This window comes from Perca fluviatilis, chromosome 22 (genome assembly GCF_010015445.1).
Source record: "Perca fluviatilis chromosome 22, GENO_Pfluv_1.0, whole genome shotgun sequence".
NCBI classification, from domain to species: domain Eukaryota; kingdom Metazoa; phylum Chordata; class Actinopteri; order Perciformes; family Percidae; genus Perca; species Perca fluviatilis.
In genome coordinates, this window is record NC_053133.1 from 20,581,425 (window position 1) to 20,599,691 (window position 18,267).

At 39.8% G+C, this 18,267-nt stretch overlaps 1 protein-coding gene across 4 annotated transcripts in view; it reads right to left on the minus strand.

The window, feature by feature from the left end:
* LOC120552510 (cadherin-7-like) overlaps positions 1–18,267 on the minus strand; it is a 160,044-nt gene that overhangs the window by 9,217 nt on the left and 132,560 nt on the right. For all 4 annotated transcript variants that reach the window (XM_039790630.1, XM_039790632.1, XM_039790631.1 and 1 more), the window contains 3 exons: positions 16,433–16,554; positions 4,274–4,391; positions 809–1,057 (listed from right to left, as the gene is read on the minus strand). In XM_039790630.1, the coding sequence (XP_039646564.1) occupies positions 809–1,057; positions 4,274–4,391; positions 16,433–16,554 (489 nt within the window). The remainder of the gene's footprint in view (positions 1–808; positions 1,058–4,273; positions 4,392–16,432; positions 16,555–18,267) is intronic.

Below are 18,267 nucleotides of genomic sequence, written 5' to 3' on the forward strand. Positions count from 1 at the left end.
TATCATATATATAAGTATCATTTATAGGGAGTTCATATATATCTGCCGCCTGGAATTTGACAGGATAATTGTAGTCGAATCAAACCGTGAGACCAGTGAAGATTCACACCCCTAAGTAATATCTACATCGACAGTCGATGCCTTGGCTCTTTCAGGTGGGATTTGTGTGTTTTGCAACATCAGTAGCTAATAGCTGCTGATACTGCTGGTTGTTTTATTGCTATACTGCAGCTCTACTACTAGATGTCTTAGCTTTTAGCTTGTTGCTAATGACTGATTATGTGCTGTTGCCATCTACCAATATGCTGTAATTGTATTGACATTAAATGCGAATTAAGGCATTAAACTGAACTGAGGTAAATTCTTTTAATTGTTTCTTAATAGCTGAGATCTGAGGACAGCGGGCAGTGGTAGAAGTATTGTACTTCAGCACAATGTTGAGGTAGGTATACTTTACTTGGGTATTACTATTACAGTATATACTAATTTATACTTCTACTCCACTAAATGTTAGTGATAAATATTGTTTATCTTATAGAATAAACTGCCAAACTGTATATAAAACACTTGAAATAAGTTCCAACTTGCCAAAATAAAACACTAAAATTCTTAAGCATATTGATGAGTAACTACAATTAAATTGTTGAATAAAATGTCTTAATATCTGACAGGGTTAGTGGCCAAAGCTGTGAAAAGATCACCTCTACAATAATGATCACTCTGAGCTTTATACTAACCTCTTTAGCTACATAAAAAAGCGCATATACAGTAATTGTTACCTCTGACACTGAGGTTGTATAGATCTTACCCAGAAGTGTGATGATGCAGCCTAAAATAGCCAGGAGGGCGCCGGTGCTCAGGCCAGTCGCGGTGTAGGCCACAGCTCCACAAGACAAGGCCACGCCGTCAGAGTCACAGTCACACACTCGCACTGAGAGTGTGTTTGTGCTGCTGAGGGCAGGACTTCCGCTGTCCACAATCAACACCGGCAGCCGATACACAGCTTGCTCCCGTCTCCTGAAACCGCCTCGCTTCGTCAGTATGGACGCTGTGTTGTCTGCAAAGTAGAGTAACAACATACATCGGTCAGACTTTTAAGAAAGTAGCCTGGAGAGATGTGTTTAATTTGCTTGTTTATTGGTTTCAAATGAACACTGAACTTCATATATATATATATATATATATATATATATATGACTGGCAGGAGGCTTAGCTTCTATTGTGTAATGATTGCTGTGCAGTTTGAAATGATTTTACAGTATTAAAAGCAGGAATGCCAACAGATGGTGTCATTAACACAATTCATTATATGACACACTGCAGCGCCTCTCCCGGTCTTGACCACCTGTTGGCTAATAACAGCTTTGGTTTGGTGGAAAAAAATCTTATATGAAATCTTGTCTCCCTTAGCGTTATGAGAGAGAAAGAGGCAGCCAGAGGAGAACAATATGTTATTACACCAGCTAAAAAAAAAAAGAGCCATTTCATGACAAATACTTCAATAGATTGAAAAGCACTTTCAAATTGAGCCGTCACACTTGAACTGTAGATTTCGCCTTGAAGGAACAATGTTCAGATTGCTCTTTGAATCTAAGAACAAGGTAAAAATGAATATAGAGATGGGTTATCTTGTAAATGCCACATTAGACAAATCAACAAAAGTGTTCTAACGTGTTAGGAAAAAAACACACAGCTGGTTGGTGACAACAGTGATGGGTTTAAAATAGGGCTGTAACGGTTCCTGTATTCGTACCGAACCGTCACAGTACAGGGGTCACGGCCCGGTGCACACAGCTGCACGCAGAATACACGGTATTTAGAATGATGCACGTAATATGGAACCAGAGTTCACAAGCATGCAAAACTTTTAGCCGTACACTGTTAGCAACATGTACTGAGGTTAAAACACCAAGCGGGATCAGTGTGCAAGTCAGTCACACTGTAGTCTATGTCCACGATGTTTCAATTCCGGGACTGTTCCGTTGCTGTCGGAAATTCCGCCAGATTTCAGTCTTTTCAGCCCGATGTCCGGTACCTTCCTCTTTCTTTGTTTGAATTTTAAACTCCGGTGGATTTCTGAGGACTATGGTTAACTGCTCCTCAGATCTCCGCAGGGTAAAGCCAGACAGCTAGCTAGACTATCTGTCCAATCTGTTTTCTGTTTTTCTCAATGAGTTTTCTGTTTCACGACTAAAACAACTTTTGAACGTACACATATTCCACCACTGTGGCTCTGTCTTGTGCTTAGCGCTGCCCATGACGATTGTGATTGGTTTAATAAAGAAATGCCAATAAACCAGGGCACTTTTTTTTCTCATGATTTAAATATAGCCAAAATGGAACTGAAACACTCCTCCTAATGCACATGTTTTATGTAGCATTATTTTTTTTTTCAGCTGTACTGAACACGCACCGAACCATGACTCCTAAACCGGGGTATAAACCGAACTTGTGACTTTTACTTACCATTACTATGGACGTCAGTTTGGTTTGAAATGTGCTGGGGACAGAAATGCATTCGGAAGTGCATTTTCAGAAGTGCTGGGTACGATGACGCATTGATTTTTTTTTTCTCTTTCGTGCAGGTCATGTTTTGAAAGACGCTGTCCTGTAGCTTACTAATGTAAATGAATAAAGATGTATACAAAAATGTGATCATGTCAGACACGTTTTATGAAGAAGAAAGCCTTAAGTTTTCCAAAAAAAAAGTTGTTGCAGTGTTGTGAACAGAGAAGCGTGTAGCCAGCGCGGCAGCAGAACGTCTGTGTCTGTGCCTGCCCTGTGGGGATAGAGATTTTTGTGGATTTGTTGGCATCTGTCGCTCAAGAATTATATGTGTTATGAACTTTTTTTTTTAACTAAACTGAGCTCGAGGTTTTCAAAAAAAGTGGTGAGTACAAAATGACTCATGACGAAATCTAATAGGTACGCGTAACCCACCGTCCCCACGCTTATGACCATTACACCCCTGATTGGTATGTAATCTCAACATATTGAAACCAAGGTAAACGTATGTTCACATCTTTATCAAAACTCTCAACTCTCTTCCAGCCAACTAGCTATAATCTGCTTAGAGGTTACCATTAAACATCCAGTTCATCATGTAACACATGGCTGCACTCACATGAACTACTGTGGCACAACGTGGCTGCTGCTGCTACCTCTGAGATGTAACATGGCAGCCTTAGCCGAGCTCAAACAAAACACTCAACGCAGGGCATTTACCTGTATCAGCTCTATACGTTTTTATGATGGAGTCGGGCACAATTCTGATGTGTTTTCAAAGCTATGTGCAAAGTTTTCCTACAAGAGCAGCTCCTTTTCTTCATCCGCCCACTGCCTTGCGTGTAGGTGGTAAGCAAATCATTATGGTACAAAGGCAGTTTTCAGTCTGCGTGTTAAGGTTAAAGTTATTCTGTGATATAGTACATGGAGACCCTAATGTGGTGGATTGTGGCACAAATCTCATATGTGCTCCAGTTGCAGAAGGAAGTTTGTTTTTTGCATTCAATTTTGATGAACAATTACAAAAAAAGGATAGCGAGGGCATTGTCAGAATTATGGTTTCATTTGGCACGGCTAGGCACGCTGCAGGGCACCAGTGACTCTGTACTTCTTCTCCAGAGTCAGATTGCAGAGTAGATTATGTCCAGATGCAGGGCAGATATAGAGAGCCAGAGTGAGCAATGGCCAAAGTGACAATTGCATTGCTGCCAGGCTCAATTCAAAGGAAGTAGGCAGCAAATAGACCGTACCTAACTTGACCAACACCCTTTACAGACTCCGATGGCCCCCTGGCAATTTTCTCAATGGAGTTTTTTAATTTATAAGCTGAAAGCAACCAGGTTGATCTGACACGTGGAGCATTGACAAGGAAGTAGACGTTTAGTAGTTAAATTTAAATTGGTCACTGTTGATACGGGCCAATTTAAATATCCCATCCTTACTGAGGTTTAAATTTAATGATGGGGGACAAAATCCACAGTTCTCGTTTGGTGCATAAATGTATGCAAAGTCCACTAAAAGGAGTGTTATTTTGGAAGATATCAATTTGATTTGCCTAACTCAAAAAAAGCTTCATATAATATATATATTACTGACAGCAGAAAAATATCTGACATTTTACTTTTAATATCTTCTAATGTATTTTTTTGATAAAACTGAATTCAGTGCTTTTAAAAAAAAAAATTGCAGATAAATAAAGAATACATTTTAACTACAGACAATCACAAAATAACAGTAACACCAGGTAATTCTGAGGAACAACACAGACCTTTGTTATCTCGCAGGGTGAAGTTGAGGTTGCCGGCAACAGGTGCAGCCAGGGCGAAATAAAAGCGGTGACCACTCAGAGGTTCGTCCTTATCCACTGCACTGATGGTCTGAATCACCTGAGGACAACGACAATATATTCAAGATTAGTTGCCTTGGTGATGTTCATCCGATCTCACTGGCTGATTAGGTGTTAACTGAAGCTGTAAATTATGTGCATGCAGTATAAGAACTATGGTATCAATTTAAGGAAAGCCTTGTATTTGCATCACTTTTCACTCTGTCTTGGATTTATTTACATGGAGGCATCAATCTTTCTTAAAAGGCTGAGCAACAGTGAGAGTGAACTGGAGAAAATCAACTTGATTCTGATTGATGGAAGATATTTTTTTTTTTGTGTTTGGCTGCGGTTTTGTGTCATTTATCTCTTTAAGTACAGTAAGTGCTTATTTGGCAAGAGCTTGGCAACCTCTTAGGGAAGTGTTTTCTTTTGGGAAGTGATTTCTTCAGAACAAATCATTGTCTAGCGACTACTACTCTCTGTCCCAGCATCTATCTATGACATACATTTAGCCAAATAACAGTCTGATGCAGGAAAAAAACAATGGCTTTCATAGTTCCTTTGGGCAATAAACAAAAAAACATTAACTGGCTCTCTATCAAACAGTGGAAATGTCCTTTTATTGTTACAGTTACACATCTATTTTTTTGGAGCCATATGTAAAACCCAAGAAATAAAGAATAAAATGTTTTTTTTTAATTTTAAGTAGAATAAATAAAATAATAATAGTCATATTACAATAATAGTCATATAGAAACAACAAAAACTAATATATTTTTGGGTGATGGTTGATGATTTTCAATAAGCCATCACTTAAAAGTAAGTCCTATATACTTCACTTTGGGCACATTCACAACTGGTGGATAAATTTGGCTTTATTGAAACTATATTATTAATGTTTTCGGTATCACCAGTGTGCGATTTGTGAAAAAAGCAGAGGGAGATGTTTTTTGATCACGCAGATCAAAACAAAACATGCAAGAATTAAATCCCCCTTGCAATACCATGGATATAGTGCCACTCGGCCAGGCATGCCAAAACACTTAAATATGCACTTCAATATTCAATGGAAAACACGCTTTCAAGCCGGAGAGCGGAGTTCACTTCGCGGTGAAAAAAAGAATACTTTCACCCAGGAAACGCTTGTTTGTTCTGCGGGAGTGTTTTAATCCAAACCACGATCTTATTCCTGAACTTAACGAGTCGTTTTAGTGCCTAAACTTAACTTCATCGACGCATGACGCTCACTTTTTCTGGCTAAACTTAACTACCATGGCCCCTGAAAGGAGCATCCTCTGGCGGTGCCTGTACCCGGCTCACAGTCACCTATTGGCAGCTAAACAACTGCCGCTGGCAGCCGGCGTCCCAGAGCTCTGTAGTGGCTAAATACAACCAGCAACTGAAGCTCGGATTTTATCGTTCTATTGCACTATAGACTGTTCACGTTAGAGCGCTTCACTTAGTTTAAAATACTTCTATTTTAGGTATATAATGATCTATTGGTGAAGTAGCACTGATCACTTTGAGAAAAAATTAAAAAATAATTCAGCAGAGGCAGGGATACGTAGACCAGAAAGGGGGTAATCCCACGCATCCCCCCCGGCAAATCGCACCCTGAGTATCACCCTGTATTTACCTCAGTAGTGACCATTTGATAAAGTCTTAATATATATTATAAAGACAACAAATACACAATGAAATAACGAACTTATCATATTGACAATTTATAATCATAAAACGTTGTGTTCCTTGACAATTTTCAGGTTTTGTACAGAATTTGTAGCAATGCTACCTTCACCATTAATGCACATTTCTTTTTTTCTGAAAACTGCGGTGCACCCTGGGAATAATTGTTTTTACATACATGTTAACATACTTAAACTAAAGTGCAAGAAATATTTTATTAGGTTGACTCACTTCCCAACAAAATATCACAGGTCAAAATGTGCTCTTGAGAAGGGGTAATAAATGTTACACATATTCTTCTTAGTCTAATATCTAAATCACAGTCACATGTTTTCTGCCTGCATAGACCACCATATAATAAATAAACTCAATGTCAGGTCAGTCTGTTACTGTTCAAAATGAATGCATATGCTATGCAGTCAGGCATTCATTATTACAAGTATGAAAATGACTCATGTTAATAACTGCTCTTGCTCGAGGCGATGCAAGAAAAACATTCATATCTGTGAGTAAAACAATTGGATGCTATTTGTTTCAGCCCACTTTATTTTGCCTCTGAACCAGGGACTAAACAGAATCGGCCTCCCTTTTTTATAGACCAGTGTTGACAACTATAAATAATGCAGGAAATCATTATCTTATTACCAAATAAACCAATTTATTTACACCTACCAGCATGTACTGTAATGATTTTTTATTCATACAAACATGGTATCTGCAAATAAAATTATCTTTTTTGAGCAAAAAAAACCCCACTATGCTTTAATTTCTTCTGTGCAGCAACACTTCGAAGGAAAATGAAAAGAAAAATCTTCCTCGGTACATGCTGTACAGGAGGAGCATATCACACACAAACATGCCATATGGACGACAAATGATAGCCACCAAGACGGCCATCAAAGTGAGAGTTACTGCAGCAGTGTCCTTATAAATTTAGATCAAGTCTCCTGAATCCTTTGTAGGCAATCTAGAAACTCAACCCTGTGACAACTCACACCCGTGGATGGGTTCCAAGAGATTCTTAAAAGCAATTCACATTAAATTATCTCATCTTACAGCCCCAAACAGCTCTGCGTCAAACATCGAGACAAAAACAAAATTATGAAAGAATAAAAAAACGGGGGGCGAGGAAGAAGAAAAAACCAATGATCCATCAGTGTTGAGAAATGGATTATCAGTTGTCAGCTGTGATTAAATGCTGCTGGTTACAAGCTGTCAGGTATTAGGGGTTGGTGTAGGTGGCATACAACATCCTGCCAATTATTAAAACTGGCAGGCTGGGGGAAAATCATGAATATTTTACTCTGTTTCTTAACTAAATTAAAATAGTTTCTCCTTCATCAGCAAAAGTAATCACAAAGTATGCTTTTCCTGTTTACTGTTAGGCATTGCAGTGCAAGGGAAATGTATATGCGGAGCAGAAATGCAAAGATGTTATCTGCTCTAGGGCAAGAACATTTGGCATATCTGTCTGCATATACAGACAGAAGTGATGTTTGTATAAGCACCACATCAGTGACACAACTTCTGAGCACCTAAACATGCAGTGTGTGTATGCACGGCTGCACATCATGAAAGCTGCTATTGATTCTGGGATCACAATAACTCACATGCCTCTCACTCTGTTATGGAAATTTCACATCTAATAGAAACCTTTCCTTGTGGTTCTTACACCGCCGATGAATCCTATACACAATTTGAACCCTTTGATGTCCTTAGAATATTGCAGATGGATTCGGAGCTTATCTCTAGGAAGGGTTTCATTCCCCTCTGCTGAGGAAAAGGAATGTAAATCATCCTTAAATCAAACACTTTGTAATGTATAATGCCTTTCATTAGTGTGGCTCTGATGCAAGGCGTTCCCGAGAACCTTTGGTGGGGAATTCTCTAATGGCTCGAGTAGCAGACAGAAGGAGAGAGGCATGGATGTAGACATAAATTCTCGCTGAAAGACATTAACGGCAGCGGCAGACTGGTGACTGTGGAAGGCAAGACTGAGGAGGCTTCTGAATTGCAGAATTAAAGGTTTTTGGAGTTTACACATAGCTGCACGTCAGATCACTGATGGATATAAATGGACAAAGGTGTCTCTGTTTGTCGCTTTGGAGGACGAGGGGGAGTAGGAGAATGTGCAAACAACAGAGGCATGCACACACATTTCTGTATTCATATTCATTGCTACCGCAAAGATTGTCGACTTGCAGTGACAGGCATTACATTTTTCACTTTTATCTTAAATACAAAGATATATGCTGTGTGTTGAAAACCTTTGGGGCGGTGGGTGTGCGGTCACGGAAGGCTTGTATCCAGTGGACGCACCGACAGTTTTGTTGTCAGTACTTAGAATTCCTCATGGGGGCGTCAGAAACTACGCACTATAGCTTTAAAAATCTGATAATTATGTATGTGTCGATATTATTCTTTTTAACATAAACTGATTTTTTTATTTTAATTTTAATTGTGACCAAGATACATATCAGGCGGGACATTTTACAGTTGAAAAATCTACTAGTGGGGGCTCTGTGGTGGACAAAGTATGTACTCCCCTTACATACCAGCTGACATATATATTGATGCTGATATATCTGCAATAAGATAATATCGACCTGGCTGATTTATCGATCTACCTCTAATGTTAACTTGCGACCCCTTATCACAGGTTTCATACTCACAACCAAATAGGGTGTTGACACAGTTTGATGAATATGTCATAAGAGTAGCGTAGTGCAATGGTTCTTAAAGTGGGGTCCGGGGACCCCCAGGGGTCATGACAGAATGTATGACTGTTTTGGTCATGGCTTTCATAGACTTTCTGTAATAAAACATCTAAAAGCAAGAATCCTATCAGGTGGGGACCCTGGGACAAAATCTAATCAAATGGGGGTCCGTGGTCTAATTTCTGTCAGTTTGGGGGTCCTTGATGTCAAAAAGTTTGAGAACTACTGCCGTAGTGTATGGTCGAATGAGAGAGAGGGAGAGGGAGAGAGAGAGAGAGAGAGAGAGAAAAAAAAAAAAAAAAAAAAAAAAAAAAAAAAAAAAAAAAAAAAAAAAAAAAAAAAAAAAAAAAAGAAAGAAAGAAAGAAAGAAAGAAAGAAAGAAAGAAAGAAAGAAAGAAAGAAAGAAAGAAAAAAGAAACGTGATGGTTGATGCGCTAAGAGCAGACAGCTGTTGCCGATCGGAGCGGAGGAGAAATTAATAGTTGTCAAGTGGTAGTTAATGTACAGTTTAGGTTTCAGTGTGTCTATGAAGAAATGCTGCTGGAATTAGCATCAACTTCTGCCTTGGAGGTAAAACAAACTCTCCTCTTTGCTTGCTAACTACAGTCTGGAAGCTGAAGCAGGAACATTATCTTATGACTGACATTTGAGGCTGTGGGCATGTTCATAATTGTCATGGGATGTAACCTTGGTCTGGTCTGTTTAACAGGAACTGCTTTCTATCTGTTACCAATTTGTATGAATTTTTGACTGTGTCTTTATGCCTTGTGTAAAGCACTTTGAATTGTATTGCTGCTGAACTGTGCTATACAAATAAAATTCCCTTGCCTTGCCTAGATGAGATGAGCAATCCAGAACAATAAATTATTGAAAATAGCATGATTATAATGTTAAAGCAGTCCTCAATTAGTGTGTCAAACCTGTTTTCCTATAATTAAAAATCCCCTGACGAATGACCAGTGAACACTGTAGCATAGTTTGCTAAATGAAAAATAAATATTTTTTAAGGACTGTTTACGTTTATTCTCTACTCTAAAGGTATTCATATGAAACTTCAGGTATTATTTCAGCCGGATTATGAGACAATGGGCCCCTAGGCACGGACGCGTAAAAGCAGGCCAGGTAGCCAACAGCACAGTAACTAAATTTACCGCCCTCTATCAACCAGTTTCTGTTAATCTAATGGGAATGGACATTTGTAGCCAACACAAGCTTTTCTTGCTTAAAAAATGACGATAATAGGCTAAACAATATTATATCAGCAATAAAAAGGACATCCCCTGATTTTTGCAAGAGATGGGCCTCCTATGAAACAAGAAATGCATAGTTCATAACAGCGACATAAAACAGAGGCTCTGGCTTAGGGGCCCCATGAGCCCTTGGGCCAGGACCTGTTAGGCCCTTCCATTGATCCATCCATGGGTATTATACTGATGAGTTTAAGCTATCGTCAAAAAAACATTGCTGTCTTTAATTCCAAACCAAATACTGAATCTGAATCTGTATTTTTTATTTTTTTTTTATTTCAGTCTAGTAATTTGGACGCACATTTCTCCAGACATTGTACCACCTGGATGATTGAGCTGAAACTTCACAGACCAAATACTGACTGTTCACTCAGTATATCCACAAATAACATCCTGCCAACTAAAATGTGTGTGTTCTCACCAGTGTGCAGTTCAAACAATCAAGATTTAATTCTCCCAAACAGCTGAAGTATGTTAGTAACTACAATGACCATAATTCATTGCACCTATGACACAAAGCATCTGTGCGGTGTGTCTGTAAAACTCTAACTGGAGAGACAGTTAGAAATGTGGCCTCTATAATGAGGAAAGAAATGTCAGCTAATGTAGCATGGCTACTAGCTGAGAGGCTTTGGTGTGTGAAAAATCTGAGAGATAACAAGCTTGAATAACACTTTTCCCTTTTTGACACCAGCAAAGTAAACACTGCGCTGCATTTTAAAATCTACTCCTTTACTTCTGTTAAATCTAGAGTTTAGTTAGAAGTGTTGTGTTGTCTCATTGTCTATAAGTGTAACGATCAGCTAGTCACCCTGATGAGTCATAAAGTACTGTAAGATCAAGCCAGGCAGTTGAAAAGTTGAACTAAGAGTATAAATAAGCATTGGATCAAAAAGGTTGCACTCGTTGCCATAGTGACAAGACAGCTGTCACCGGGGGGTTGTGTTGGAAGGTTGGAAGAAGTGGGTGCGGTTTTTTACACCCTGCCTATGACATCGACGCCCCAAACATCACCCACATGTGCCACGTGTAACTTTATACACGACGGATCAACAGCAAGCGTTCACACATCCCACCCTGCTTTCATCACATACACAAACGCACAAATAATAAGTAATGGCAATCAATATGTACCATTCAACAAATGTCATCTTTGAATCTCTTTTCATTCTTTATAAGCCGGTTTTCTCATTTCACATCGATTATCTGAATCATTTGCTGAGATTTGTTTTAACACGTTTGTTGGCATGATCCTGACAAGCCGAAACGGCTGAGGCTAAAGTGATCTCCTGGTGAGATCTGATATTAAATTTTCTCCATGTTCTGTCTTTTTATAGAACAGACAGTATGCTGCCACACGGTGATGTCTTCCACTTCCCTTTGCGCCTTGACATATCTGTTTTCATCTCCCACCTTGATAACACATATAGTAAACTGATAATTTGGATGAAGACTGGAGGTGTGAAGATATTTCTTGTTGTTTGTGTGATTAATGTTGACAGTTAAGGTAGTAGTTAAGAGGTGGTAAGTAAAGCAGTTTTGATCTGGGGTTATTCTTCATTCTATAATTATTCTTTGTCTTTGCTTTTATTTGAGGGATAATCGTGCACTAAGTTTTGGAACAATAGTTCCAATGGGCTTCCTTCATTTATGGAATGCAAACAGGAAGTATAGTGTTGCAATGGGCTACAACTTTAGCCTATATTTGTTGAAATAATGGTACAGTAAATGGCACCGTTAAAAGTCATGCTGAATTAGCTATCAGAAGTTCCTGTTTGGAATTTACCCATGGATATACAGACAATTATCACTGGATAATTCTGATACTGAATAAAACTTAAAAAAATCCTAATGATTCTCGGGAAATTCTGGAGTTATAAAGAGCGTCTTTTTTCTATGATTTCTAAGCTAATTTATGGAAAATCCGAATCAGAGTTATGACTTCGAGAAAATGTTTGACGCATATTGCGACGCAAAACCAACTTTGTTTTAGAACATATGTAGAACGTCTGTTTCACAGACATTATCTTTTCCTCACGCCTCTCCCTCCAAACCCCCCTTTCAGCTCTCTCACATTTTGAAAACCCCTGTTCTTGACCACCCCAACACTCATGAATCTCTGCAGGATGTTGACCCTCCTCAGGGATGCTGCAGGAGCGCAGGGAGGGGCAGGGGAGAAGCACAATGCCAAGTCCACTCATGTATGTAATGGGGACACTGAAGTGATTGTACAACGTGCCCCCCCATAATATCCCCACTCCCCCTGCAACCTCCACCCCATCATAATATCAATTAATATTATGGCAAAAGACAGACGCACCGATGATCCGTAACAAGTGGCATCTCTGGAGAGAGCCAGTGCCACGAGACGGCCTTAATTAGGCCTGAAAAATGGCAGGTTATTCCATCCCTGCACTCCCTGTTAATCTGTGCTACAGAGCCACAGAGTCAACCCCGTCCCCAACTGGCAGTTATTATTATTTCATCTTTGTCGCAGCTGTGAATAAGCCAATGGGCGTGACAGCTAGTGGGCGGCCTAAGGTTTTTAACAAAGCTTTCCAGGGAGGCAGACAACTGTTCGCTGCTCCAGCCGGACATACAGTACACAACAGGAGCATTTTCAATTAATTAGGAATCAGGGAGATGGTGGAGCGCACATCTGACAGGTTACGAGTCCACCCAGTCTGTCTGCTAGCCGACAGCTAGTTGTAATTCAAACTGGGTTTGCGTTCAAATGTCAACCTCTCTCCTTCCCTTTGCTCTTTATTTGTTTTGGGGTGTAAATTTCCTCATGAAATTTCCATTTTGCCTGACTTCATTATTCAGTCTGAAGGTGCAATCCCACTGGTGCACTTCAGTGTTGCCCAAACAGAAGGCTGTATTTGAATGGGATTAAATAGAAATTGGATTTTATGAAAAATAAAAATGTGAACAAGCGCTTCTTGTCTGTTGTAGTCATTTACTCTGACAATAGGGTGAAGGAGATGATGAAGCACAGAGGGATAACATCTTGTACCCAGGGCTTGTTTGTATCTTATAATGATGTTTCAGAATTACATTTATCTTTAAAATCCTGTTCTGGATGTCTATCTTCAATTATCTTGTTCTTGTTTTTATGTTACGTGTGGTGAATCCAAGCAAAGTTCCTAACTAACTAACTAACTAACTAACTAACTAACTAACTAACTAACTCATGGACGGAATATGAGACAATGGGCCCTTGGGCACAGACATGTAAGATGCCCCCAACCCTGTCCAAACTCAAATAGTCTCAAAGAGTCTATTTTTAGTAAATTAGCATTTTTTTTTGCATACTTTGTGAGTGTTTTGCATTTGAGTTTAGTCATTTTGCATCTTTTTGTTGTGGTTTTGCATCTATTCTAGACGTTTTACGTTTCTATGTGGTTGTTTTGTATCTCATTGTAGTAATTTCCATCTAGTTTAGACGTTTAATGTTTTTATGTGCTAGTTTTGTGTCTCTTTGTAGGCGTTTTGCATCTATTCTTTAGACGTCTTATGTTTCTGTGGTCATTTTGTGTTATTTGAAGTCGTTTGTGTCTCTTAGTGGTCATTTTCCGTCTATTTTTAGTCGTCTAGCGTCTTTTTGTTGTAATTTCGTGTCGTTTTTTCCAGCAACATAACTAACTAACAAACAAACTAACGAACTAAGGGACCGTTCGGTATTTATGGAATGGACCACCGGAGGAAAATAGGGGAGGGTCATGTCTTTATTCTTTGTTGAGGTCATACATAAGTTTACTCAACTTATGTATTCATAGAAACAGCAAAATTTCAAAGTGGCTTATTTGGTGCATATTTTTTCCATGTAGCTCTTAGTCTCGGCCCTCCTTTGCTACCAGATGTGTCTGACCCATGAGTTTGCTGTGGGGCACGGGGAGCACTGCCCCCCTTGTTGAAACTTGGCTGAAACGGATAATTGCATTGTTTAAAAAATGAGTGGAATAATGGCATGACCAGATATTTTATAAATATCTTAGCTAAATAACACAAAACAACTAAATGGTGGTAGGTAATACATCTGATTTCATATACTGCTTTAGTAAAAAAAATATTTCCTGGCTGACGATGCGAGCAGCAGGATGCAAAAAACGACAATGAATGTTGCTAGTCTGGACATCTTACCGTGCCAAGGTTGCAATAAAGGTTTCCTAAATGCCACATTTGATGTCAGCTTACTAATTGATTGCGGGTTTTGTGTAGATTTGGACTTACGTTTATTCCACTTTGTTTAAACGGCGAAGTGGAGGAAGCCTAGTGACGAGTCCATAGCAACCAGTTTGTGTGTTGAACGTTACCCAGAGTGCTTTGCTGAATGGTCTCAATGTTTTATTGTTTTATTTCATGTGAATACTAGTTTACTATAGGAGTAACGTAGTATTTGAAGTAATGCAGGAAGTGTGCATTTAGTTTCCATGCTTATTGTGTTTCCCCAACAATGTTAGTGAGTAAATCTACTGAAATGGCCAGCACACCATAACAGAGGAGTATGATGTGTCAGATGAGAATGCAGAGGTTAAATCACGATGTTATTGCTGTAAAAAATCATTGGTAACCTGTATATCTTTGCCAAGCGCAAACCAGTGCAGAAGGTATCAATAAATTGTTGGGGGAGGATCATGCCTTTTTTCCAAATTGTTTTGGAGGGTCATAGAAAAATTATTTTTGGCGAGGGGAGGGTCATGTCTATTTTGACTTTTTGACAAAACTCCTCTGGTGACCCCATGAATAAATAACAGTCCCTAACTAACTAACTAACAAACCATAAGAATGTCAAAACTTGCTCGTACCTATAGCAGCTCATTTTATGACTGCGTCACTTTAAGACTTAATGGACAGAATTTGAATGCAGCACATCTCTTCGCCAGTTGGATGAGGACATAGGCCTCCGTCACCAACAGCTCCTCGCTGTACAGCAGCGTAGCTCCTAGCTATACCTAGGGGGGACCTCACAGCTCAGCTATCACTGGCATTGAGTAAGCAATCTGTCTGCTTCAGCTGAGTAATTACAGATTTGCTGTACCTTTTCCTGCTGATGATGCTGTCATGGGCCATGGCTGTTGCTATGTCCTGGGGGCCGGTTTGATTGTTGGGGAATTACTTTGTTTCAGTATTGTCATAGGCTCTGTGCCATAATTTATCAGGCGCCAGTGGGGAGAAATGTACAAATTATCTGTTGAATTTGAAAGTCAGGATATATTGATGGGTGATATATGGTTGCTAGGGTTGTTCTAAATGTGATATTGCTGAGAAACAACACTCATCTCAAGATAAGTGCCATCATTAACCAAAAATAGACATTCAACTGTGGTAGAAACACACTTTTCAATAATGATGGCAAGCAATGTAGAGGCAATGTTTATTGCAGCAAAAGCTCTGTACCAAAAGGCTCGTCTCAAAATACCTTAAGGTAGGTTGAATTGTATGTACTCAACTTCACTTAGTTTTTTGGCGATTTTAAGTCAACAAAACAAATAAGAAACACACAGAAAATACAACACAGCAACAACCCACGAAAGCTTCACCTGTAAGGCTGCACATTGTGGTCAAGCATCATGCACACGGAAAAAATGCACACACGATTTCATTCATTTTTGCAAATGAAGTCATTCGCTATTTTTGTTCAGCCTCCCGTGTGCACGGTGACAAACAACTCAGAAATATGAATGCAAATAGCATATTTAAAAGGGCCTAATAGCCATTTTCCAATATAATGCATCATTCTGATCAATTGTACTTATTCAGGTCTACACGCCTCTTTTACCCTCCACCTCTGATTGTATTTTCCAAATGCCAAGAGCATACAAATCGCTGCCACGGACACACAAGTCACTTAGCAACAATGAGGCCAAATGCTAAACACAGGAAAAATGCAATGCATGGCTGACGACTTTTTTTCCCTCCTTCTTTTCCCGAATCACCAAATCTTCTAGCTCTCAAATCTCTCTGTTGGTGATTTTGTGATGCATTTTCTGCACTGCTGCCCTACTGTTGTGATCATCTAATTACACAAAGCCTCACAACGAAAAGTCAAACTGCGGCCGAGCACCAATCCATCCCAGCATGAAGTATCGCATTACGGCATGATATTATTGTGGATTAAGACCACAGGCAGAGTCAAGCACTGTCATTAATTTAGTTTGCTTTGAAAAGTATGGAATGAGAGTAACTCTATCTCTAATGAATGGTAACACCTACAATACCTGCTATTAGATCTTAAGGATGTGTCTCCTCCTAATGATGCTGTTTCCCTAGAATGACTTCGAGCTGAGAGGTGGATATGTGCACAGTGGACTTGTTTTGAGGAACAAGAAAGAGTTTTAATGGCTTAGAGAGTCAGCAGACTGTTTTTGTGAGTCTAACTTCAAGCGAGCATGGAGAGAAAAAGGATGGAAAGCTAGACCGACTGCAGAGTTCTTCTTGGGTCTTACCTGCCCTGGCATGGCGTTCTCACAGAGGAGGGTTTCATAATCTATGGCAAAGACCGGGGCATTATCATTTATGTCCAGCACTGTAATGAGAGCGATGCCTTTTCCAATTTGGGTTGGGTCCTCTGAAAGAGAAAGAGAGAGAAGAGAGTCGCTGTTCATGTCAGAGCTTTCAGCAAACTTTCTTTTAAATACTTCAATTCTGCCTTAACTTTACTGTGATCCAGTTGGCCAATTTATGGAATATTGATCTTTCTCATGTGTTTTAATTAATCACAAAGGAGGAGGGAAAAAACTGCTGCTGTAATGAAATATGCAGTGTGCTTCCAACAGCTGGCGTCCTTACCCACTCTGCTGTGGATCAGCCAAAGTCATTACACTCGGTGCTGGCTTTTTGTCGGGGAAGGCTGCGTTTGCGGACGAGCCATCTTGCACTGTGGGCTTCACGCCTCTGTCTGCCTGACACACACTGATGGCTAAAGTGCTGCGTCTGAGTGCAAGATGATGATTTAGCCTGGCGTCGCCGCCATCGCGGCCAGAGATGACGCGCTGACATTCTGGCCGGCTGATTTGATGGTGATAGAAAGGACGTGCGAAGCCTCGGGCCACAGGCTTCTTGTCATTGCCATGGTCTGGCCAGAGCGGATGAAATGTGAGTGACTGCAGTTCAAATGCACAACATCCCTCAACCGAAGAGTCCCTGCACACTCTTCAGTTACAAAGAATCTATTTACTATAAATACTATCATCAGACGTACAGGGCAGTGGATTCTCTAGCCAGTCTGTGAACTCAAAGATGTTTTCAGCTGGAAACAGCGCCCGAGTGTCACTGTGTGTCAAAAGCCAGTACCTCATGCATGAGGGAGTGTTGTGACATTTCATATGGCTATTATTATATGCTGCCTTCTCTTTGTTGCTATATCAGGAAAGAGCTCACATGCAGGAATCAACCAAATAGTGCGTCTGTGTGCTGTTAGATGTAAATAAAAACACATCTTTGAAGCAAAGAGTGATAAAAAGGTTTTGAAGAAAAATGAATACCCTTTTTCAGTGTTGATTTTGAAGATATGAAAGCAGAGGAACTGCCAGGCTGACAAGCTGGTTGTCTATTTTAACTTACACTGATGTGACGCAGCTGTCAAGAGCGCTCTGTGGATCGTGTGCTGATGATTGTTGTCCATTGTGTTTGCATGATGGTAATGGAATCATACGAAGGTTGGGGGAAAAAAAAGACACTTGTGTCCTTCGAGCATTGAGCGATGAACAAAAACGCAGGCGGCACTTCTTCACATCACATTAACATAGTTCACCAGTGGGTGAGATCGCCCACCCTTAGTCAGCATCTCGTCCCCACGGCTCAGGGACACATGGGGGTCAAAACGACCGTCCTGTGCATGAATTAACATTCACCGACAGCCCTACAACAACCCCAACAACTGTACTGCCCTCTGCACAGAAGGCTATGGCACATTATAGAGAGGATAACAGGACAGATAGGATCTCAGGTTTCATATAATTTCTTACAGTGACACTAACAAGTAAACTGACCATTCTCTAAACCCCGGTGGCAGATTTACTCTCGAAATTCTTAGTAATTCTTGAATGGGACTTCAATTTTAAACAGAAGTAGAAAAAAGCAAACCATTTATTTCTAGCCAGCAATTTTGTAGACTGAAATGACAACGGATGCTAGCAGATTTTATCAGCTGTAGCTAGATAGGTATTTAAGCTAACATTAACTCCATTAGTTGGTTTAAAACTCATGACTTTTACCGTTGTTAGCTTCTATTTAACTTATAAAATGAATCTAAAATATGTACTTGATGGCTACATGCATG